A 25742-nucleotide genomic window follows, 5' to 3' on the forward strand; every position below is an offset into this window, starting at 1 on the left:
ATTGTCTTTTTATACAAGTTGTATCTCCCTACCACCAAAAGTCAAAATTTCAACATCAGCATTGTAAGGTACTTCCTAGCTCTTGTCACTGTTGTATTGGAGTATTCTGATCATCTAGGAGTATGAAAAAAAAAAAGGATTAACACTGCTCTAAACAATGGAAGTTTATTATTAGGTGACCTTTTTATTGTTGTGATTCATTAATTCTCTGTTTATAGATGGAATTGTTTACATTAGTCACTTAGATAAAACTCCACTGTTGCTAACGTCCATGGGAGAGTGCTTTGCAAATGTGAAGTGTTGATCTTTTTAGAATCATTATCATTAATTGGGAGTCCAGCAGATTTAATTACAAAAGGGATCAAGGCTGACAAGCCATGCCCAAACTTTCTTATTTCTGCCCAAACTTTAATAAATATGGAGAACATGTGAAAGAATGATCAAGGTCATGTCTTCAGCTGCAGAGTGTCCTGAAAAATCTCCCTTCAAAAGTGATGTGCACAGCTTCTGATTTCAGCCTCTGCTGGCTGTGAGGTCTCCGTAGAATTATTGATCATTTTTGTAATCGAGTCGCATGTCCTACATCTCTGAAAAAATCAGTGTTAGTTTGGGTTTTTTTTTTTTTTTTTTTTTTTAAGAAAAATGACCTGAGAGCAGCATTTGGGTCTGAATGTTTTGGAAAAGCACTGGGATGACATGCAGGGAATGCATTGGGAAACATTAAGCTCATCTACTCTTGATTGCAACCAAGGTTACAACCTTAGATCTGCCTTTAAGACGGGAATGTTTTTTCATGGTGATAATGATCAGTGGGTGTGAAATGGAAAAGATTAGCTGGAGAAGCATGATGTATTGCTGCAAACTTTTTTTCCTTTTTCCTTTTAGATTAAAAGGAACAAACTTGTTTTAAATCAGAGCACTCCTCCTCTGCATGGTTTGTCTAAGGTGTGCCCACGTTATTTGGAGTGACAAACCCAAATGTGTCATAACTGGTGATTGCATGAGAGGGCAAACACTTAATTGATAAAAATGCTGCCACTGACTTTGGTCTTTAATCAGGTCTGTGGATGGAGTCTCTTGTCTAAACTGCCACTTAGGAGCTGTGTAACCTGCAGAGTTTCTCAAGGAGACTTTTTGATAGAGATGAGAGCTCCCACTTCCAAGGCAAAATGTCATGCAGCTTAATGAAGTATGAACTTCAAAAGCCTCAGAAAGAATGCATTGACCCTCTTTTAATATAACCTGGGGTTTAGGTACAGTAGGTCCTCTTCTGTTAATGAATGAACTACTGTAAATTTCCCAGTTTGTCCTGCTTTCATCTAAAATTGAAGAAAAGGATAATGCTTGTAATATTTTCCCCCTGCTTACATATTCATATAAAATGAGGCCCTACTGAATTGCACTGTGTATTCTTGAGAAAAATAATTGTAATATTCTCTGATGTTCATGTTTTTAACCCCCCTCCCCCCTTCTGAGGTAATATTAAAGAATTGAAGATAAAAGTTCACAATACAGACTTTTGATGCTTGTGGCAGCAGTGTCTGTCCCAGGTGATGTGGCTCCCTGTGTCCCTGAGTGCAGTGAGGTGTTGTACCTGTGTGCGCCTCACATCTGGCTTCTTTCCATGGCTGAAACCATCTCAGGTGGCACTTGTGCACTGTCCTGTGCTGTATGATTAATGTTCTGCAGAAATCTCTACTGAGAGGACAAAAGGACAAAATGAAATACCTTTGCAGTTCTGCAGTAGGATGCTGTCATGAGGTCGGCAGCTGTGGTTAAGTTACTTTTCTACTAAAGCAGAATTTGTTTACTTAGTGGCATCTATTGTGATAGGGGCCACTGAGATGCCTGAATATCTGAGGTCAGTCCAGCAGAAAAAGTAGAACATACCACACATGCTTTTGATGTGGGAATTTCTCACAAAAGTCACTACACAGAAGCCCCAGCTTTGTTTCTTTCGAGGTCTTTAGGCAAGAGGACAGCCAGCCTTGATGTTTAGTTCAGCTCTGTGGTGAGAGGATCTGATAAACCTCTTGTCTTTTATTTGTTGGGTACTTGATTTCTTCTTAATGACAAACTAGTTTTCTGCCCCACCTTCAGAATGTCTTTGAGTAATGAATGAATGGAGGCCCCGAGCACCTTTTACAAATAAAATATTTGCTTGCATTGCTTGTGGAAGAACCTGCTGCTTGGTTGGTTTTAAGAAAGTGAGCTGGGGCGCCTGAATAAACTGATTTTTTTTTTTTTTTTTGAGAGGAGTATATTGCAGCTTGTCTGGCTCTGCTTTAATTCTCCAGGCAAAATACTTTCCTCACTAAACTGTGCTTGACCTCATCTTTTAAGTTTTTGTCACTCATGTCTTTGATTTAGATTCTTTTCATCCTCTGCTTCCCAAACTCCAGTCTGCATCATGCAAGAAGCCATCCCTTCTGTGGAAATGGTGTCTGGCAGCTGCCACCTGAACTCAGCACCATCCTCTGGCAAGTTCCCTGCTGCTTCTGGGTTCTGTCATACCTCAGAGCAGACTTTTGCTCAGTCTGGTTGTTAGGAGGCTGATTGCTTGGCTTGCTCCTCTTAAGAGAGACATTGTCTAGCTCATGAGATCTGTGTGATGTTAGCATAGGGCTGTTGGTGAAATGGTCACTTTTGTGCACTGACTGAAGGCAGCTTCCCCTGAAGAAGTCAGATGAGGCTGCCAGACCATCAGCAGCATCTTCCTGCAGGAGAAACTGGGTTCTTTGCAGTTCTGAGGCCTTTTCTCAACCCTTCTTCCATATTGTCTGAAACTAAAAGTGCTGGATATGTGTTCAAAGCCCTCCTCCCCTCATTATCTATTTAAACTTTTCTTCTGTGATCCTGTTTTGTGGGTGTGAAAGTGCTGGTAAACAATAAACAGTCTGGCTTGAAGTCTGGAGCACTTCTCTGAAATTCTGCCCTTAACTCACCACTACTTTGCAGCATTACGTGTGAACTTTAATATGACTTGCAGAAGATGCCAGAGCTGGTACAGCTGGTAGGGGTGGGAAGGCAGGAGACAATGATCTGCTTTTGGGGAGCTGTCAGATTGCTTCCTTCTGTTTTCTGAAACTGCAGAAGGAATCCTTATATTATCACACTAAGAATTGTATTAAAATTGGGTGAAATAATGTACCTGTCTTGGGCTCTGTGTTTGGTATTTGTTATTTCTTGTGGTAGCTGATGAGCTGGGAGTACCTGGACAGACACAAGAGATGTTGCCCCTCCCCAGCATCACTGACAGTGTTGCCTCCTCTCCTGTCAGGAGGAATAAGCAATAGAAATCTGTATTTGTGTTTAAGAGAATGATAGTACTCTTAAAGTATTCCTCCACTATGGGATGTATTCTTGTGGTACCTTTAGGAAGAGCAAACACATTTCCCATGTCATTCCTCAGGATACATGCCCCTGCTGTATTTCCTGTAACAAAGTGCTGACAGTCATTTTGTTCAGCTAGAGGCAGTTCTGACAGCAAAGCTGATGTGAGAGCAGTGCTCATGGAGCCAAAATTTCACACAGCCTCCCAAATCCCCTGCACTCTGCCTGCAGTGCTTCCCATTGCTTCCAAAGGCTGTGTTGGATGTGCTCTGCCTGGCTCAGTAAAGCAATTCCATATTGTGCTTAAGTGGAAAATAAAATAATTGTGAATCAGTGTAGCTCGATGCTGTGCAGTGCCATCAAGTGGTAGTTCTATCACAGGACACATTTTCAGGGCTCCATGTGTTTGCGTTGATGTTTCAAAGTGTTTCTTTTAAACATTACAAAAGTTTCATCTGTCTGCAGTTGTGGCTGGGGGGGTTTTTGCATCAGTAAGGTAATGATTATAGTGGTTTTTGTTCTCTAATGGCAAAAATGTCACTGTAAAAAGTGCCTCAGTCATTGCAGTAGCTCTAAGTACTGTGAAAAATTTAAAGACTGGCGAGGATATTTTGCAGCTGGCAGGGAAATGAGTGCTCTGGAGAACACACTGAGCTCTGTCTCTCTGAAGGTTTTGCTGTACTGTAGAGGAGGCTGAAGTACCAGGAAAAAGCCGTCCTTCGGCTTTTTTCTGCTTTTAGATCTTAGTGTTCAAACCTGATTTCTTTTTTTTTTTTTCCCCTTTGGTTTTCTTTAAGACACCTCAAGGCTATTTGTGGAAATACTCCAGTGGTAGGAGATTGCTTCTAATAATATGTCATCATTTGTACTTTATCTTCCAGGAATTGTGACTCTCTCCATCTTTCTGGTGCCAAGAGAGTAGCTGGATTTCTCTTAGTCACTGCACACATTCAGACTGTCTGCTATTGCTCCTAAGCACTGCAATTTTGTTGTTATTGCTAGATGAGCAGTTAGTAGGAAATACTATCAATCACTCAAGCAGCTAGTTATAAAATTACCTGGTTTGCTTCTCGTAAGTGTAATGAAGGACAGAAGAGGCTTTAGAATGAGGCCAGACAAGACATTCACATCAATTTGGGTGTGTTTTTCTAGGAACTGATTGAAGTAGTTTCCAAAATTTCAGACAAAAAAGCCTAAAAGTAAGACGAGTACTTGTAGAAACTGGATGGTACTGGAGGGGGCATTCTCCAACAAAGAAATTTCCTCCACTCTGTTGTCTTGTCTTCATGTTCATTGTGACTTTACATGGAGACTTGCATACTTTAAGGGTTAACCACAATGTGTAGGTGACATTTACACCTTCACACCTCCTCCTCCTCCTCCTCCTCTGTATCAGAGCTGTGCAGGCCTTGTGGTAGAAGAGGTTTGGCATTACTGTCACTGCTTGCTTTTTCAGGCCAGAAAGTGCACAATTCTTTAAGCTGATAGCCTGACTAACACTAAACTGCCTGAAAAGTGAAAATTAAATCATTATTTTCTTTACTACACTGCCAAATCCACCAAAACAATACTTCCCATCGCAGTTTTTCCCTGGGTGTTTACATTTAGTACAAAAAAGTGAATGGCACTCTTCTTACCCTTTCTGTCCTTCTCCTGAAGTTTGATTTCGCTGCTAATTTTGCTGTTAATGTCACCATGTTTTTGTGTGTGCTAAAGATGATTAGGCATGCCCTTGGCTGTTTGGTTTTTGTGAGGGCTGGCTGTGTACAGCACAGGCTGGCACCGAGCTGATGCACTCTGCATGCTCTGAGTGCTGCGGAGCACGTGCAGCCCCAGCTAAGGCAGTGGTACAGTTAAATTAGCTATTAACAGCCCAATCTAATAACCTGCCTGGCTCTGGGCAGCAGAGTGGCATGTCAGGGACATCTCTGCATGAAGATAAATCGTGTATCTCTTTCAGCAGTAAGGAGATCTTGTTACTTTGATGGATCTCTGCTGGCAGTCGGTAGAGATCTCCTCTGAGCTGCATGGATTAGTATGTGTATAATAGTTATAACAACATCTTGACACTCAATAAAGGCTCATCTTGGAGATGATTGATTTGGAGGCTGACAGAGACATCCTCTGTCAGAGGATGTGGGTCACTAATAATGGATTTCTTGAAGCATACCCATTTCCACAGGAGTTTGTGCTGCTTGCACTGGTTTAGAGTAGGAAATCCACCTACTCTGCTCTCCTCAGCCCTTTTATCTCTTCGCAAACAAATCCTGCTGCAGGATTGGACACCTGGACTGGCTTGGGCCATGGTTGTGAGATGGTGTTAATAAATCAGCCCTAACAATGCTGTCTCTGCCGACAGGCAATTTTAGGGTGTCCATGCTGTGTTCTTTAGCACAGGTCACGCTCAGGATGGATCCATGAGACCCAGCTTGGACCTAGAGGCAACAGCTCAAGGCTGTTTATCATAAGTGTCCTTGTTTTCCCACAAATTCTTTTTTGTCCAAAGAGTCTTGAATAAATGGTCTTTTGACTCTGCACTTGTGTCAACATTTTATTCATCAGTGTGCTAAGCTAATCTTATTTTTGGACCAAATTCTTTTCCACCTTTGAGGAAAGAAAGTGGTGGAGAGAAGAAAGTTATTTTGTCTCTGTGTCAGTGTTTCAAGTTGTGGCTTTGTGGCTGGTGTTGGAAGAAGTCACTTGGCTCAGTGCAGTGTTAATGAAATATGGAAGGTATCACCTTGATTTGCACTGTGGGCTGGCAGAAAAAATGTGTACCATCATTCTGCTCTTCTTGGCCTGCGGGCAAGACAGACTGGTCTGTGATTGTATTTTCCAAAGAATGATAGAGTACTTTGCAGAATTTGGCTTTCTCATCACAGAGGTGCTCAGTATCTGTGCTGTTAACCTGAAACCTTTCACTGGTAGAAATAATAGCACTTCTGGTAATGTAAAAAGGAAATAAGGCTAGGTCTAGAGATAGATTTTTTTTTTTTTAATTATTTGTTTTATTTAAACCATGGGAGTCATTCTTGTCTTCTTTTTTGTGGCGGTTGGTTTTTTTTTTTTTTTATTATTATTATTAGGAAAGCTTTTCTACTGCATGCTTTAAGATCAAGGAGTTTGAAGTCATTGACTACAAAAAAGGACACAATCTGCCCCAACACTTGGCAGCTTGCCATTCTGTTTATTTCTGGAGTCTTTCCCTGAAGGTTTTATCTGCAGGAGGTTGCAACACTCCACCCCAAGGACATCCATCTTTCTCCCTGCTCCTGACCCGGGTCACTGCCTTTATCATGGGCGATATCTCCAGGTGAGGAGGGATTTCTAGAGCTGCTCATGTTCAGACAGATTTCATAGCCCTACCTTTGTTCCTGGGGCCTGGAGTTCTGCAGAATGAGCTGTGTTTGATGTGATTGGTTTTTTTTTCTTTTTTCCTCCCCACTAAGTGCTCTCTGAGTCAATCCATAGTGGTGAAATTGAGGATGTCTGTAATGATTGCTGTTATCTCCCTGTAACAGATATGTCTGACCTCCTCCCATGGTCCCTTCCTTTTCTGTCCATGTGCTGGGAGCTTGCAGGCTAAATGGCCGCATCTGGAAAAGGGGATGGATGTTCCAGGCTAAGGCACTGAGATCCACTGACAAATTTGCCTCGTGCCAGGAGGGAAGGGGACTCAGCTGGGTGTTTTGGAGGTAGGATCCATCCCCAGATTTTGCCCCTCAAGTGTGAGCTGTTTCATCTGTTGACCTGGGAATAGCAGCCTGGAAGAGTTTCCTGGATGTAAGTTTTTTTTTTTGCCGTGGAAGATGAACATCCTGTGGTTTTCGGAGCCAGCAGTGATAGTGCTGTGTCACAGCTGACTGACTGGAACACTTACTCAGACCTGGAAAAACTGGGATCTAAGCCTTTCTCAATCAAAAGGGTTATTCCAGGAGATGAGAGCACTGTCATGTTGCTCTAAAAATAGTTACCCAAAGCCCCATTTCCGTTTGCAGTCAGGAGCCTGTGTGGCTGTGCGTGGTTTTGTTCTGCACAGAGATGTCCGTGTGTCCTTTCCAGATGTCATTCTCTGGGGCTTTAAGCACAAGTTTGCACCAACCCAAAGTAACCTTAGATGGGAGGGATCTTCCAGGATACTCAGCTTAGATATGGGAGCTGTCTGGGAGCAAAAGTTGAGCTGCTGATCTTGTTGTGTACTGACAGAGGTAGATGGTAATGGATCATCGAGCATCTAAACAATTATATTGGTTTTTTCCTTATTTGATGATTTTGTTATGTTTCATTAAGGTGCCTTGCAGTTGCCTTTTCCATGCTCTAGCTGCTCTCAGACTCCTCTGCAATTCTCAGTTTGAGGTGGAATTGTCTCAGCTTTCCCTTTGACTTTGTCTAGTTTAATTGTTGTCAGTGCTGCGCACTTTCCAAAGAAAACGTCATGTGATTGAAAAGCCAGCTGTTCCTTTAAAAGCCATTTGGATGAAAAGTGCTCAGTTTGGACCACGATTCCCATTTCATTGATGGGGAAACCCAAAGCACAGGGATGTGAAAGGACTTGCCTGGTGCTGGAATTACAGCCTGATCCTGGGTACTCTGTGTCAAGCAGTAGCTGAGGTAGCAGCAAGTCCAGCTTCATCTAAAAATGAATAAATAAAAGTACCAATGAGCCTAAACTGAAGGAGGAGGAGGAAGAAGAATTCACAGCTGTGATTTTGTGCTGGGTGCAGTGAAACTCTCCTGGGAGCTGTTTAGGGCTTCCCAAAGGGGAGGAAGCAGAAATACAATAAAGCAGTGACTCAACAAGGGCCTGATTCATGTTATGAGTAGCGGAAACAAACCAAAACTTGTTGCAATGACAGGTTACATTTACTCATCTAATCCAGCCTCCTTAATAAAGCATCATAATTCCCAAATCCACAACAGCCCCTAGAAGGAAACACCTTGGGAGAAAAGCTTTCTTCATGTGAATCTCCAACCCATCTAACTCAGGGACTTCCCATTCAGTAGGTTTTTGCTGCATGAGAAAACAGCTGCAGTTTGCTGTCAGTGGTCAGCAGCAATTTTTGCATTTTGCCTTTCTGGGTAGAGCAAGTTAATCCTTGCTAGTTGTTGGTGTTTTCTCATTAGAAGCAGAATGTTAAAGTAACACTTGAGTGCTGCAGTATTGCCATCTAATGCACACTTAATTTTCATAAGTATTTTTAGATTCTGTGTATGGAGGTCAGAGTGGGTGGTTGGTGACTTAAGAAATGTTCTTTAAAGTTCCCAGTATGGACTGTGGGGGGAAAACCCAGCTTAGAAATCTAATGTTTCAGCTACAAAAACATAGCTTCCCTTTATTTTCTTTTTTTTTTCCTTGTTTGTTTTTAGAAACGTTAAAATTTGTTAGCATGGTAAGAATATTTTTTCCCTTGTTCAGTTCGTTGTTGACAACATTACGTGTTTCTGGTAGAGCTGATATCCTTTGGGGATCTTTCCCTACTGCCAGCTAAACTCATGGTTTTCATCTTGAAGCCTGGAATTCTGCAATTTGCAGGGGTGTTTTCATGGTCCCAAATGATGACCAATCTGCCCAAACCAGAGAGATTTCCAGAGCCTGAAGTGGAAAAGAAAGATATTTTTATTTGCTTACAACAATTATTTATTTTTGGAAGGCGGATAGTATTTTTGAGGTAACATAAATGGTCTTAATTCTTTTGAGCTAAGAGATTTTGTTCACTTCATTACCACTTCCAAATATTGCTGAGGTCGCCTATTAAAAAAAAAAAAAAAAAAAAAAAAAAAAAAAAAAAAAAAAAGCCTTTGAAGGTAAATAGTCCATTTTAACAGGCTTACTTGGAGTTGTTTGTGCTTTGCCTACACACAATCCACATGCGTTTAACTGCAGTGCTGGAAAAACTACTACCTAAAAAGGTGGATTTGTGCTAATGCCAGCAAATTGAGCTGACCAACAGGTGCCTTGTCTAGATAGTTTTGAGGTTTAGTTCTAATGACAACTTTTGGGCCTTATTAGACATAATTGTATTTCTGCTGGCTTAACTAAGTCAAAACTTCAGAGAAGAGCCACTCTAAAATCCCTTTCTGCGTTGTTTTCTAGTTTAAAGCTCAAGGTCAGGCTTGGCTTTCCCAGTGCACCTGTCCCATGGGAAGGCAGACCTCCTTTCTCCCTTTGGTTTGGAAAAGGGAATAGAGGAAAGAGCCCTATCCACCTTCTCTACATCCCGTTACATCTGAGACCAGGGATTTTTCAGATCCAAACAAGGGACAGGGTGGCCTCTTTCATGAATGGACCAAGATGGAATGTTTTCATTTCCAATGGGCTTTAAGCCAAGTAAATATTAGTCGATCCAAACTAGTTTTGAAATTAAATTATTCTTATTTGTTGGAGCATTCCAGAGAATGGCTTTGATCTGTCTGTACTTTCACCAAAGGGATATTGGCAGGCTGGCCTCCCATTTCTAGCAATTTGGGATGAAAGAAGGGTTATAATAACCACCTTGTGTGGCAGTGATACTGAACAGATGACATTTTTTGGACAATATTAAATGAATAAAGGTAAACATACTTCAATTAAAATGTTTTTGGAGGCTGAATGCAATAGGCCTGTTGGAAAGTCTTCTATGTGGGTTGGAGGAATTTGGCTGCATTTGTAACTGATTTTCTTTAACTCCAAAAATCTTGGAATGAGAGGGGTTTATTCTGTGCGTTATTTCCTTTCCAAATAAACACATTGTTTGAATAACTTAAAAATCAAATTAAAATTGGCAGTGAACAATGACATTGTCAGTAACTGGGAGGTAAAGAGGTGTGTGAAGGAGCGTCTTTTGCTTCTGGGATCCGAGATCACATCAGCACAGTGACCTGTACCAGGCACAGTGGCTGAGTTAGCTCAGGTGACACCTGTAAATAAACTGAAGCACACAGCAATTAAGTGGCACATTATCAGTCTTACCAAAGATATTTGGAGACAACTTAAAAATTAAAGTAAAAAAATCCAATAAATAAGAAGCTCAGTGTTCCACAGTCTTTGCTGAAGGCTCCTCCAGAAGAGGTGGGAGCCGGGTGGTGGAGACCTTCCTACCATAAAGTGCTACCTTCCTACCATAAAGACACTGATGAAGAACCTTTAAAATTGATACCAGCTGATGATAATTTGTACTCTCTCTAGACTTAAACAATAACTGAAATGAACTGAATTATAATCTAAGGAGTGGAACAAGTTGGTTGGAAAGATCTGCTGGAGGTCACTGGTCTGACCACCTTCCACCTTCAAAATTAGGTCAGGTATCTAAATAAGTTCAGCTGTAAGTTTAAGTTCCAGCTTGGATTTCAGGTTATGTGGAACCTCTGGTGTTGAGGTTTCTTACATGTATTTACTAGGTTTTCTGCAAGTAACTAAATATACAAATTGCCATTTGCCATATTCATGCAAATTAAATTGCTTTTCCTAGAATGTGAGTAGTTTGCACGGATAGACAGGTGTTTTCTCACAAAAACTCTATGTCAAATTGCTTTGATTTCACAAAAATTAGGCTGGCTGTACTTGATTTCTCAGATAAACAAAAGAAAAAATCTCTTTTAACAGATACCATGTTAAACACTCAGTGCTGTTGGTGACTGTTCTGAAGTGTCACCTGCATTTCAAATCTGTTTAAGTACTTTGTATGTTCATGCCTTAAGGGAGAAACGGTTTGAACAAAGGCAGATATAAAAAACAAAGCACCAAGGGTTTGTAGGTTAAAACTCAAGTTTTTGGTTTTTTGAACATCAGCTCAAATCTGGATCCGTTTGCTTGAAATGGAATATTTAGTTTTCAACTCAGCATGTGAACTGGTCATGCTTGAATTTAAAGCTTGATTTATTTCTTTTTGCACCTGTTTTTATTTTAACACTGACTCTATACAAGATAGACTTTTGCTACATGGTTCCTTCCTCCCCAGCTGGAAGTCTGGTCTGATATTATCGCGTGAGACCTTCCTAAAATTTACATTTGTAACTCTACAACCTCTGAAAATGCAAAATGCACTCACTGATCCATTAGGTTGTTTTTTGGGTTGTTTTGGGTTTTGGTTTTTTTTTTTTTGAATTTATGGTTTTCTTTCCTGTGTTACAGCACTGACCCACATATTTGATTTAAAGACCAGCGGCTGGCCGTGTACTTGCCCCAGAAAATCTTATTTTTATAAAACAAGGTACAGTCCTGCCCCTGGCTAGAGGTGCCAGATGGGCTGGATCAGGGGAGAACTGGACATAAACTTGGAGGAGGAAGAGTAAAAGGAGCTGAGGGAGAGAAGGGGAGACGTGAGGCAGAGCGTGGGAAGCGATGCTAGCATGGGACGGATGTACGGGAGGGCCTGGAAGTCTGGGAATTTTCTACAATAGTTGTATTTGACAAAGAGAAGGGATGAACTCACTGATCTTAAGGGGGAGGTTTTAAAGGAAATGACGTGTATTCTCTTGAATATGCAAATCAGAATTACATAATCTGCAATAACAACAATAATAATAATAAAATCTTTTCCAGATTTGCAGCTGTGACCATATGCTCGGTGGGGTGGTGGTGGAGAGCTGGCAGCCACAGCTGCAGTGTAAAACTGGGGCATCCACCTGGTTCTGATCTCGACAGAAAAGGGACAGAAGGTCACATCACAGACTCTTGTTCTCAGTGTCTTCTAGTTTGTATAATTTTATCAGGCTAGTAAAGTATGGGGAGACCCCAGAGGCATTTAAAAGTTTTGTAGTGGATGTGGCACTTGGGGACATGGTTTAGTGATAGCTTGACCGTGCTGGGTTAACAGTTGGACCTGATGATCTTGGAGGTCTTTTCCTGCCTAAATGACTCTTAGGATTTTTCCATCAAATGAAAATACTTCACTTAGTTCTGCAGTAACTGGAAACCATCCTCTTTCATTGCTTTCCCTTCCCCATGGAATACTGAAATTGAGTCATATTGCCCTTGTTCCTTTCTGTGCGGATGTAGGAATTTCAGGTGTATTTACTGTACTTTTTGCTGGGTTAACTGTGATAACCATGTGCACCTTTTTATAAATAAGATTTGCCCTGAGAGCGAAGATGAACTAAACGATAAAATATGCTGAGGTACTGAAGTAAACCCTCCATAATACAAAGGAGGGTTTAACCAGCAGATCATGATAGGTTTTTTCCCTCAAGGCTTGAAGAACTGCTGTATTTGCTAACACACAGAGCTTTTCACCAAGGCACGAGCTTATAGATGAGTGAGAAGAGCTGCCACTGTCTGTACCACCACAGTTACTGTTTCTTTGTAAGAAAGGTGGGGAAAAAAATCTCAGTGGATATGAAACTTTGGTATCTTTGTGTATTTATGGATTGTGGATGAGAGGAAATGTGTTCAGTGGTCAAGTTGGATCTGTGGTTGCAGTGCTGGCTTGGACAGGAGAAATGTGAGCACTCAAGGAAGAATTAGAGTGTTTTTTCAAATTTCTGAAGGTTGAGGCAATTTTAGACCAGTATCTAATTTCTGGTGTTTTACCTATGCATGTAGGATGGTATGTCTAAATATATGTGTGTGTCTGTGTATGTACAAAAACCCTCGTGTGGGGTGTGCATAGCTTTGTCAGATTTGATTTGATTTCACTTATATTAGGTTGTTATTTTGAATATACCCTGGAGATCTCTGCATCTCTTCCTAGAGCTACATTCAACATATTTCCTAAATGTTGGCTGGCTTTGATGCTAAGGTTGCCTTGCATATCTGAGCCTTGTGAAAGGAGTGTATGAGTGGAGAGTGTGAATCTTGTAGGAAGAGAAGTTTTATTTTAGATGATACAGTTCTTGGTCATGTAAATCTAACCTTGTTTCTTGTCTTTTTTTCCTAGGGTGACTCTGTTATTACAGTGCAGCTGAGTGAGGAAGATAAAGTTGAAGATGATGTAGTTTTTTATTTGGTCTTCACTGGATCAACTGTCCAACACTGCACAAGCACGAGAAAGATTAATCCTGGGAGTCTGGAGACAATTTCTCCGGGTAAACAATTGCCTTTCTTTGCATATCAGTGTATCAGTCTGTGAAATTCAGTTACTACAAGTGGACTGGAATGTAATGCTGTTTCCTTGGTTGTCTTTTTCCTCATTTACACATTCACAAGGAGTGGAACATGTGGTTTGGATGACTACTTTTGTCTTTTAAAAACCTCTTTCTTGAATCACTAGAATTATATGACTTTCAGATTACAATTATTTAATATGTAACTATGAGATGATATTGTAGAAAGCTCACAGTCACATACACATAGTAAAAAGCTTTTAAATGCAGGAAAGATGGTGGAAGATACATTTGTGAGGTTACAGATGCTATTGCCCAGGTGGTGGGCAGTAAGTCTTACTACACTTATCATCTGCTTGACTTGATGAGGTTGACTGCTGTCTTTCAGGTGAAATACAGCTCTTTTCCCTAAATCTTGTTCAGCTCAGAGCATTTCTGGAGCTCTTGCAGTACAGGTGATGTGCTGCTCAGTGCCATCTCTCCATGGCTGGTTCAGATGAGGTGGGTTTCAACATGAAAGCCCACCACTGGTTTTGTCCTTTGTGCCACCAACAAACAAACCAAACCAAAACAAATCAGCGTTTCCCTTTGGTGACTTCAGGACCGTGGGAATGAACATGTTCCAGGCTGCAGTCCTCACCATTAACCTTTCATTCTGACTTGTTGCTATGCAGCACATTGCTACCAGTGTGAGAAAAACGCCTGACATTTTCACTGCACACCGTGTAACTCAGGCCATCAAGTGTTTTTTCTTGGGTTTCTCTTTTCACCTACCTCCTAAGTATTGTTTTGTGAGAGATGCACACGGAGTAAAATTCAGAGTTTTTTTTCTCTTGGGAATGAGTGGGTAAAAGTTGGGCTCTCAGGTTTTTTTTCATTTCCTCCTCTCTTTGTGCTGTTCATGTTGTTCACTTGGCTTGGGAAGAGACGTGGCTTTTTATGGCTACTGATGACTGGAGCCCCGTGCAATCAATTAGATTAATGCTTATTTTCTCCCAGAAGAGCAAAGAGGGGGTGACTCCTTCCCTGCTTTTGTGTGGTGGGCGTGGGGCTCTGCCAGCCCTGCTTCCAATGACTTCACCTCTCCCTCGGGGCTGTGGCTGCTGTGCCAAGAAAAGAACTGAAAAGCTTCAGTGTTCCCTTCAGCCCATGTGGGAACCAGCGTGCTGGATGGGATTTCCGGACAGGAATGATGCTTTCCCATCACTGTTGTCCTTTTCCTTGCAGCACTGGTGGACATGGCCAAGGGTGGTGGCTGCCAGGTGGTACCAAAGTGATGCTCTGGGCACTGCCAGCCCCAGATAGAACTGAGTCACTGGGAAGGGCTCCCTGCATCTTGTTTTGTTGCTGTTAGTGGGAAATCTGACGCCGTTCACGATTCAAAAGGAAAAGAGGGAATTTCTCTCAATTGTTCTTTTAGCAATAATGGATTGTTTTGTTGGGTTTTTTTAACCAGTATAATCATGATCTTGTGGTGTGTGAAGCTAGACCGGGATGGGTGCTGTCCCAGAAGACAGCTTGTTTCAGACAGAGTTTTAAGGGACCTTTCAGAAAGGTGGTCTCATTCCTGCACTGCCCAGGGGCTGTGGTGCAAGGAAGAGGTGACATCTCAGATGTGAAGTAGCCATGTGGATCACACCCTCTTCTGTGCTCATACCTCATTTTAGTGAGACTACCTAAGGAAAAAATACTTCAGTGGTGAAGAGGTTGTTGGGGAAAGGCAAAGCAAGAAATGGGTAAAGCTGATTTTTTTTCATACCCTCTGCTGACACCCGTGGATTTGTCCAATGTTGTTTCAGCGCTGACTACACTGATTTCAGTAGAAGTATGACTTATTTCAGTGCAGCTCTTCCTCCTCCTCCTCCTCCTTCCTGGACGCACAGTGAATCTGTAATCATGTGTTTACTCTGTATATTCCACAGTTGCCTTGGCGATGGCCGTGGTGACTCACAGCGTTATTTGACCTCGAAGGGATTAGCCATGAACAACACACAGAGTGTGTGAGACCAGCCCTTGTTCAAACACCCAGCCCCGGGCACTCAGCAAGTGCTCTGCAAGGAAACTCCTGCAAACAGCTCTTTTAGCCAAAATCACATCCTTTTCTTCCAGCTCCGAGCATCTTTCATTTGTTCCTGTGATGCAGGGAGTGTTGCACATCCCTGCGAGCACAGCAGCTCCTTGGGGACAGCTCAGGTGGATTAAAGAAGGGCTGATTCACTCAGGAGCCTCTCTGCCTTCCTTGAATCCCCTCTGCATCCCTTCTGGACTCGTTGCTTCATTCTTCCCCAAGTTCTCAAGATTTCATGGGGTCCCCAAGAAATTTCAGATGAGATCCATCAGTGGCTGGGGGGAAAGGGGTGACTGTAATTCTGTTAAAGCTGAAGTGAAAACAAGCCCAGATTTGTAATTTTTGTTTCTTCACTTTTTCAGTGGGTTAAAAGACAGGAAAAGGATTTCATTATATTTGCTGCCAAAATTAATCAGAATGTTTTAGCAAAGCTTTCAAAGAAAATCACATTTTAAAAGAAATCATAACAACATTAAGTTATCCTAGGTGAAAAATTAGAGAAAATGGAATGGAAATATAAGCTGTCAAAATACCTCATAAATTCTCATTGTATGGGAAAATTCTCTATATCCTGAAAGACTTAACTAAATAAAAGCTTATCACTGCAGAATTAAATGACTGTTGCATCTTATATAATTACTAGAGCAATCTGCCTCTTTCCTATGCTTTTTTATCATCTGCCTTAAACACTGAATATATATAGTCCATACTACTATATATATATATATAAATAAAAATTCAAATGTGAGCTTTTATTTCTGTACATAATAAAAGAAAGGACTTCTGATTGTAAATTTATGTGAGCAGCCTTATTTTAGCTGAAGATGTGAATAAATACAGATTCATCACTTCATTAAACTACAGAATACTTACCTGTATTTATGCACTTGTTCTGAAGAATGGGGTGGATTATTTATCCTGCCCTGATGTTGGCTGTGTTAATTAAAGAAAGTAATTTCCCCTTGTGAGAAACAGATTCTCATCTGAGCTGATCAGTCATAACTTGAAGTGTCAAAATTGGCTACTGAGATTCAAGAATTAGCCAGGAGATGTTGTTTTGTGTGCTTTCAGTAGCTCTTTTACCAGCCTAAGGACTCACCAGGTTTCATCATCCAACAAAGCTTTTGTTTGTCGCAGTAAAAAACTACCAAAATCTTATTTAACTTTTGGCTTTACTGTCACTGTTACAGTTCTTCTATTTCTAATTAAGCTGGTTGAAATTCTCCCTAATGAAAGCAATTTTCCTCAGTACCAGAGGCCCTGTGTAGTTCCCCAGCCCAGTTTCAGGCATTGTTTTATCAGACACAGTGTGAAGGTGGAGGTGTGATGCTGCTCCAGTGGAGATCTCAGTGCCAAAGCTCACTCAAGCTCACTCACTGCAGTTTGGGTGTTAAGAGGGCACCAACAGTCTGAGCAGGGAAGAAGCAGAGAAATTATACCATCTCTACTGCTGTGGTTAAGCTGTTGTTGGCTGCTGAATTCGTGCTGTTGAGGTGCTCTTAGGTCACAGATGCTGGTCCTGCTGGTGTTGGTTATTAACTGAGCTTTTCAGCAAGTCCTTATTCGTACAGCAGCAGATACTGCCATAATTTTAATGCATTTTTTTTCTTCCCACCATCTCTGCAGGGTAGGGAGGCTAACTGAGGCCAAGCAGATTGCATGTGGTAGTGAAGGAAATCTGTGTAAAGCAGGGAAGTGAAACATTCATTGCAAGGCAGCAGCTTCATCTCCTGCCTCTCTGCTAGAGCAGCTTTTTCTCCCACTGGGAAAAAACCCAACCCAATAATAAAAATCCTCAAATCATGATGTGGCAAACAAACCAGCAAAAGGAGGAATGACCTCATCACTGTCCACACAAGTCAAAAGTCCCAACCACAGCTTGCTGTGGCCAGTGGAGGCCTCTGAGCGTTGGGAAGCTCTTGGGGAGATCTGGGGAAATTTTCTTGCAGGAGCTGATGTGCTGGGAGCTCCAGTATTCCTTTGGTGCATTTATTGCAAAAGTTGGCATGCCATCACCATAGCAGCTGTAGGATTGGACATGTATTTTGCTTTGCATTGAACAACTGGTGGTCTGGAAAGTGTGGGAGACACAGGGGAGGTTTGAAATGAAATTTCAAACAGGGAGTGACAGTCCAGAAATCCAGAGCTGCAGCAGCTGCTGATCAAATAAGTGAAGGGTAAGAAACATCCTGTCTGTGAGCCAGGTTACCAAAGCAAGAAGTAAATTTTGTGAGGTGTAATTGCCTTCGTGAGTACTGTTGCTATGTGTTGTATCACTCCCAGCTCCTTAATACCAAAATCGCTTTTCTGGGGTTGAACTCAAAAGGTGCAGGATTCTTGTGTGGGTTTCAAAGGGCAGGAGAATGAAAACTGGAAGTAGTAAAAGGTCTGAGAGACTGTCTGTCTGCTGGTAGCTGCCTGCCAGCAGTTTCCACAGGGCTGACACATTCCTATTGACTCACTCTGAGCTTTCTCTCCATCCTTAAGCTAAGGCAGAGAAGCAGTTCAGTCTTTAACTTGTTCTGAATTCCATAGCTTTCAGAGTTGTTGTTTTGGGGGTTTTTTTTCTCCTTCCTTTCTTTCTGCTAATTAGAAGGATAGAAAAAAATTAATTTCAGAAATGAAATCTCTTCATTTCAAACTTTTTGTTTGCTGTGAAATCCTTTACATATGGTCATGCTTTATTCACTTCAGACTGTGTTTTCCCCTAAGAAACAACTCTTCATAGAAAAAGTTGTATTTCATGAATTACAATCTTTGTACTGGTAGACCAGAAGGGTAAACAAGTTGCATAACAAATGGCCACTTGGCAATACCAGTTGTGGATTTGAAAATACTCTTAATTATGAAACAAAAAACCCCTTAAAATAGACTAAAACAGCATAGCCAAGAAGACTTTTTGCAGCTTATCCTCTTCAGTGTATTTAATTGCTTAAGGCAGTGTAATTAAAAGGAAGTGATGCCAGTACTAGAATACATCAGTCACAGGAAAAAGTGATTGAATCTCTGTTGAAATTATTTAAGTTGTAATGTGTGGGGTCTTATATTTCTCTAGGTCTTTAAGGCATCTGCAGTGTGCAAAGGCCTTTAAAAAAATCTTTACCTACTCTTCAATCTCTCTCTCACCTTTCCAGTGAAAAGTTTGAAAGGAAAAGTAGAGGCTCCTGTCCATTGCTGGTCCTGTGCCTGTATTTCATAAGGCTTCCTGTGTTGCAAGAGTGAATACAGTAACTGTACATTTCACAAATGCACTTCAAAAAACAGGCTCTGATTTTCAGAACTAGAACTCAGGATTTCTGAAGCAGAAAAGAAGCACTTTTTGGATGGTCACAGGAGATCCCTTGGCTTCCTTTTCCACAAGTCACCATATGGCAACATCTCTTGGTTGCAAATCTGAGATCTTCATGAGGTTCACAACATTTGTTTTCCTGGTTTTCCTGTCCTTAAATCTCGCTGTAAGACCTCTTTCAACCCAGCTCCACCACGGTGGAGGATGCAATTAGTCTTTAGTCACCTACCAAGCAAACCCAAACATGTGCTTCCAGCAGGGCTTTAAATAGCTGCCCAGGCTGGGGGCCCATTGTTTGATAGGTCCAATGTGAATTCTGAAAATAGGAGGTTTGGACAGGATTTCCACTTTTGGAGGAGTAGGAAATGAAATCATCTTTTAATAAAGCTCTGTTTAGGGGTGTTTTGTCTCCATGTAGGCCTTGTTAAACAAGGAAAAGTCTGGAGGGTTCAGCTGCTGCCCTTTTAACTGCACCCCAGATCACAGGCACAGGTAGCAATTAGATGGACAGGTCTGAGCTGTACATTAACTTAGCTGCTAATGGCTTGCCCCTGAGAAATCTCCCCCTGTTCTCCTGCTCATTGATCTGCATCAGTACCATGTAGAGGAAGCAAGTGTTATATGCTGATTGCATCTCATCTCTTCAGGGATAAGAACAGACAGACCATATCTTCATTTTTCATTCTCATATTTTCTCCAGAGCAAGCTTCATTAAGTGTCCCTATTCATTCCCAGTAAGGAATTCTTCAGTTCAAGAGCAGTTGTATAATTTAAAATAATTTTTAAAGCGTGATTTGATGTGTAGATGAGGAATTCGCTTTACAGCAGCAGAATTAGGCACTGTACCCATCCCTGTATAGACTGAAAGAGTTTTTTAATTTCTGTATTTTTCCTGCAGTATGTTAGTATTTCTGAAAACAGCTCCAAGCTGTTAGATAAAAATGGATTGTCAGGTCTGTCACTTTCTCTTCTAGGCTGCATTTAATATCGACGGAAGTTTCAGTATAATCCTTGTTGGCCACAGGTCAGGACACGGTCTTTTTAGCACCCTCCCCTGTGTTGCATTTTGCAGCTGGTGTTTAACACATGCTCCATCCAAGGGAACTCTGTGTACATCCACGATGTGCTGCTTTGAGGAGACCACACGTCTTGACTGAGGTTTCTGCAGTTGTTGTCTCGACGGAGGAGCCTTTGCTGTCCCACAGCAGAATTGTTTGGCATTGTGACAAGGAAGTGACTGTCCCAAATGGTTTCTCTGTAGCTGCTCCTGGGCCATTTTTGCCTGCTGCTTCAATCCTGGAAGTCTGCTGGCAGAGTAGTCGTATTCTAGGTTATTCTGCAGATGGGATTCTTATGGGAATAGGCAGAAAATATTTTTTAAAAATTGAATCAAAGGTTTCGCTGTCCTCATGCTATTAAGGGAGCTTTTATTGTGTTTGGTTGTTTTTAAACTCTGCATTCTAGCAACCTTCCACTGCTCTGCAGTGGGGAGAGCCCAGCTTGCAGGATTTGAGTCAGCTCCTGTGGGCTGACACAGTTCTCTCACAGTGTGCATAGAGATCACTGCTTTTGTGGAAATTAATGTCTTACCTGCTCTGTATTTGATGTCCTTAGGAAGATCAGCAAAGCAAAGAAAGGGTGAGGAGAAGCATGTGCAATTCTAAATGGTGTTAGAGGCAAGTTCCCCCAAAGTTGTAGCATCATCCCCACTTTTCTCCTGAACATTTGGGGCTTTTACTATGAGGATGAGAGGGATTTCTGAATGGGTTTCATCTGGGCACCTGAGTACTAACAGCACTTATTAGAATGCACATGCAGTATTTTCAAGAGCAGTAGAATAAGTTCTTCCTACCCCTGTTCTTCAACAAAACTAGTAAATCTATTCCTTTAGCTTTCTTGTCATCCTCTTGCTAATAGGCACCTGGTGCTGGAAGGAAAGAAATTTTCTCACCTTTTTAGCTCCAGAGTATCCTGGCTGTAATGAGCAGTTGCAGCAACGTCCGTGTGTGTTTTTCTCCCCTTCTCCACTTGCCTTTGATACCTTTCCAGCTGTGTTTGTTCTCCTTAGGAAGCCGCAGCCTCAGCTCTGACAATTTTGGTGTTACCCGCAGTGTCCTAATAGCAGTTTTGACCTTTCAATTAACTTCAGGATTGCCTCTTTCAGCAGACAAAATCTGTACACATGCCAAAAGCCTCAGAACAGATTTGTGAGGTTGGCTGAAAGACCATGAAGATTAGGGACATATTTTTCCTTTTGTCAGGGAAATCAACAGCAAAAGGCCCCAACAGAAGAAGGAAACTTTCCCACTGACCACAAATAGGGGCTTAAATTGAATTTTCAAGCCTTTAAAAATAAATCGTCATTTTGTATTTAATTAAGCAGGGTTTCATGAATGTGGTAGTATGCTGAGGTCATGGGCAAAAAGAAGCTTTTCCAGTAATTAGTGCAGGGTCCATGCTGTTCTGGCAAAAACAGCCATGACGTCAGTCTGAGGCTGGAACAAGAAACTGTGCTACACAGTGAACTTGAAACACAAACCTTATTATTGAAGGGGCATGTCTGAAAACTACAAGTTCTGGTCGTGTTGGACACATAGTATATTTTTCCTTTTAAAATTCCAAAAAGGTGTTTGGTTTGCTGTTTGGTGTTTTTTTTTCCCCCTCAAGTTTCTGAGTCAATGAAATTGCTGCCATGCCAGGGCCTCTTTTCTCCTGTTTCCCCTGCCCTAAATAAATTATGAAATTACCAAACTTCCAACCCTCTAGTTTTGTAAATACGGAAAGTGGCCATTTCTTTCCATGTTTTTATTTAGCAGAAGCAGCTTAGTTTTTAGTTTTGTCCTGTGAACCCAGATGCAAGGGGCAGGCGCAGCAGTGACCACAAGCAGGGCATGCCCAGGCGGGTCATGCTCTTGTAGCCATGTAGACCATTGTTTTAGGTAAAATATCAGTGTTTTCAGTGCAAGCCAAGTGTTGTGACAGCATTTGGATTACTTAGTTTTGCTGCACTCAGATTCTAGTTTTTGGTGAGTTACTGGAGTCATGCGGAGCTGAGAAAGAAAAGTTTGTTCATATAACCTGGCTTTTGGTACGTTAGCAAAATCTTTTCCTTAAATTACTTAAAACTAGTGAGATTGCTTGTTGCTGAATATAAATAGCCTGGGTGGCTTATAGTTCTTGGCTTATACTGGGACAGAGAAAGGTTATGCATCTTTTCCTTTTAAAATCTATAAGAAATACTTATCTCTGATGATACATATAAATTCCAAAGGTGGTCTTATTTTGGAGTTGTAACCTTCAATAACTTGGTCTTATTTGATTTTATGCAAAGAATGTGCGTGTGTCAAAGGAATTGCTCAGTTGTGTTTCCTCAGCCCATGCCATTTTTCATTTTTCGTTTTTTTTTCTAACCATTTGTCTGAATTTCGTTTTGCAGGCCATGACTGCTGTGAGACAGTGAAGGTGGCACTTTGTGCCTCTAGAGAAGGTCACCCAGTTCTGGTGGTGGCAGAAGACAGTTTCCAGTTTGTCCAGGATGAAGCCTATGATGCCGCCCAGTTTCTGGCCACCTGTGCTGGCAACCAGCAGGCGCTGAACTTCACACGGTTCTTGGACAGGTCAAGGCCACCTGCTGCAGACGTGGACTTTCTGGATGAGAAAGTGGCCTTGGCATTTCGACACCTGAAGCTGCCAGCAGAATGGAACGTGCTGGGAGCAGACCAGTCCCTGACCGGTGAGGACTTGTGGGGCACAGTGAGATTTGCAAGTTGGGAGAGAGCTAAAAAGCCTGGGAGGAAGGGTTCTCTGACTTGGGAACCTGCCGTGTACCTTCCAAAGGATGTGGTGGCCTCTGTGCTCAGAGATGGGATGTGATGTCCATCCACATCCCATATCTTGCCCTTCAGCCTCCTTAAAAATATATATATAAAATATATTATGATAACTCATTATTTCTACAGGTCTTCTCTTAATGAAATAGCACAAGCTGACAGTCAGTATTTTCACATATATCCTAAAAGGGTTTTTCTGTGTGTCTGACAATGGCATGTGTATCACCAGAGTTGCTATATGCTGAAAGAACCCTGTGTGTAGAATATCTCATGCTCCTGGAAATATCCTTGTGCCAGAAATTCAGCTCTTCTAGTAAATGTTGCTTTTGTAGCACAGGTGCAAAACGACTGTGACATGAAAAATACACGTGATTTTTCTTGGAAAACGTGTTGCACTGGCCCTGAGCATTTATATCATATCCTTGGTTGCACACAGGGTGGGTTGACACTGCAGTTCCCCAAAATAAGCCTGGACAATTTTGCAAATAAAAGAAGGGAAGGATGGGAAAACTTGACCATTAACCATGCAATGAGGGCTACTGAAAGCTTATAAATAAACCCCAAGAGTGGCCCAAAGTCTCTGGTGGCTGCTGAAGCAGAAGTGCTGAGGTATTCAGGGTGCTGTGGTGTGTCTGTGTCCTTGGAGTTCTGCTTATTTTGTCTCAAGGGGGTAAAAGGAAACACAAGTTGGACCAGGAGACTAGTTCCAGTATGTACAAATCCTTGCTGTAAGTCTGTAAATTTTCAGGGTATTTTGGCAAATAGTTTCACTTCAGGAATGTGACTGTGAGGTATCTGTTATCTTTCATAAGATGCAATGGCACAAACACTTGAATGGGGCTGGGATGTGGCTCATTGGCACAGCAGGCTCAGCTCTGGTCGCTACAACAGAGTTTTCCACAGGAGATTTTCCTGCTTTATTTTTCTCCAGCTTGCTGACTGGTTTTGTAAAGCTCAGTACAAGGACTGGCAATTCCCATGTTAGCAGACATTAAATTTTTTGATCATATTTAATGGCTCCTTGATAGAAATTCAGCAGCTGTCATATGTTTACAAGGAGATAAACATCTCGATATTCTTTTCCTCTGTGTGGAAGTCATTGATGTTTCCTTCTGCATTTGGAAAGTGCTGTGATAATGCAGACATTTCTGGTTTAAGTGATATAAACACAGTCACAGTGATCTGAACGAAAACTTTGAAACTCTGAATTGTTGCTGATTTTGCAGGAAGGCTGAGATCAGGTTTCTCTTTTTGACTTAGATGATTCTTTGGAAAATCAGCACTTAGGGAAACCAGGCCATAAGATTTACATTGGTTTGCTCAGCATGTGCTTGTGTGCCTAGAAGTTGTGGTTATGCAGGGCTCTGTGTGTTAATGGACCTGTGAAGCATCTGTGGCATCCACAGTGAGAAGGGGGACCTCTGTCATGCCAGATTTTGTAACTCTTGAGTGTTTTTGGCATCTTGTGGCAAGGTGTGTGTAGATAGATGTGAATAAATAGAATGTCACTAAATGCAAATTTAATTCAAGAATATTAGTGCTATAAAATATGTTCCTTCTTGTTAGAGATGGAGTTACCTAGTAGTTTTTTTGCAGTGGGATATTTACACATAGGGAATTTTGGGGAATTTCTGTGATTGTGACAGGAATGATTTTCATGCATAAGCATCCTTTTGGTCTCAAAACTCTGTTTTGCTGGAGTGAGATGGAAGAGATGTCCCTGGTTTATGATGGAGCGCTAGACTAGGAAAACCTCTGTTCTAAAATATAGCACCCTTATACTGGTGCTTGTGTGTAAATTTGTGTGTGGGAGAGAGAAAAGCACTGCAAAGATTGCACTGTAGGAGTGTTTGAACAATTAGGCACATTCTGGCCAGTGCCTGCAGTGGGACAGCCTGTCCTGAGCTGCTTCACTACCTATGAACAGCTCTTGCAATTCATGTTTCGCCTTTCCCTAAATGTCAGCACCAGATAGCTTCACATAACCTTCTCGAAGGAGAACATACTATAGAAATGAGAACAAAGGAAAATGTCAGATCTCTTCTTGAAGGATGCTTGGTGCTGCCTCTGAGCTGGCACGTCTCTATGGGCTCTTGTGGGCTGGAAACAAAACGCTGCTGTTCAGCAAAACCTCTGAAGGCAGGAGCGAGCCGGGAGCCTCCGCCAGCTCCCGGAGTGCCACTGCCCGATGGGGAGCTGCTGCTCAGAGGAGGCTGCTGTTGTCAAACACGTTTAAAGGTCGATTTTTCAAAGGCCTGAAGTAGGAGTTTTAACTTTTGCAGAAGTTAGGAGGTAATGGCTTTCTGCACGCAGAAGCTAGGTGCGAGATCTACCACTGATCTACCACAAAACTCCAGGCTGAGTTTTGAGGAGGGGGTGGCTTTGTGTGGAGGCTTGTCCTTGCTTTTGCCTGCACCCAGCACTGGCCAGGCTTTGAGCAGAGATCACTTCTGTCACCCCAGAGGGCAGAGGGGCTGCTGAAAGTTTCACCCACCTCAGTCTCCTGAGGCTGTTGAACTCATCTGCTGTGTCACTAAACATACACAGCTACAGAACTGGGGATGAGAGCACTTAAGATACCTGGCATCAGAGGTCCCTGGGCTCCATGCTCTTGCTGGGACAGGCAGAGGGTACTGAGCCCTTTGGTGGGATGAACTGGGAGGCAGAAGAGAGCCTGGGGCAGTGTGTGGCTGGGGAGGAGCACGGTCCCTGAGGCACAGCTGTGCTCTTGACCAGACATGCACTGTCCATCCATAGCAAGAAGTTCCTGGCCCTTGCTCTAAGTTATCTGTATGAACTCCAGCGACATCCACAATTTCAGAATATCCATAATTAAGGATTAGTCTTGTTACTGTGGTATTCCAAACACAGCATTTCTTTCAGGTGCCATATAATCATGTCTGTCTTAATAATTGCAAGTGCACTGTAACTTACTAAAGAACATGGTTGTTACTGCTGTCAAAAGTGGGGCTATTTACTGCTCTCAGTGGCATTTAAAGGCAGCTATTTAAATGGAACAGATTGTTACACTTCATGTCTAGAAATCAAAATTTAATATGTATCCTGAGGATGTATGCAATGTAAATACAGGACTGTGATGTTCTGTTTTAAATTACTGAAGAGAAAATAAGCTAACTAGAAAACCACAACTGAATATTTTGAGGTATGAGTAATGATTATGGCTTGTTTATGTTGAAGTGGG

General features: G+C 41.8%; 1 protein-coding gene across 1 annotated transcript in view; it reads left to right on the plus strand.

The window, feature by feature from the left end:
• LOC136366967 (A-kinase anchor protein 13-like) overlaps positions 1–25742 on the plus strand; it is a 73396-nt gene that overhangs the window by 42278 nt on the left and 5376 nt on the right. Inside the window, exons 4-5 of the mRNA XM_066328289.1 lie at positions 13188–13335; positions 22147–22443. Coding sequence (XP_066184386.1) covers positions 13188–13335; positions 22147–22443 — 445 coding nt within the window. The remainder of the gene's footprint in view (positions 1–13187; positions 13336–22146; positions 22444–25742) is intronic.

Source organism: Sylvia atricapilla, chromosome 13 (assembly GCF_009819655.1).
Source record: "Sylvia atricapilla isolate bSylAtr1 chromosome 13, bSylAtr1.pri, whole genome shotgun sequence".
Taxonomy (NCBI): domain Eukaryota; kingdom Metazoa; phylum Chordata; class Aves; order Passeriformes; family Sylviidae; genus Sylvia; species Sylvia atricapilla.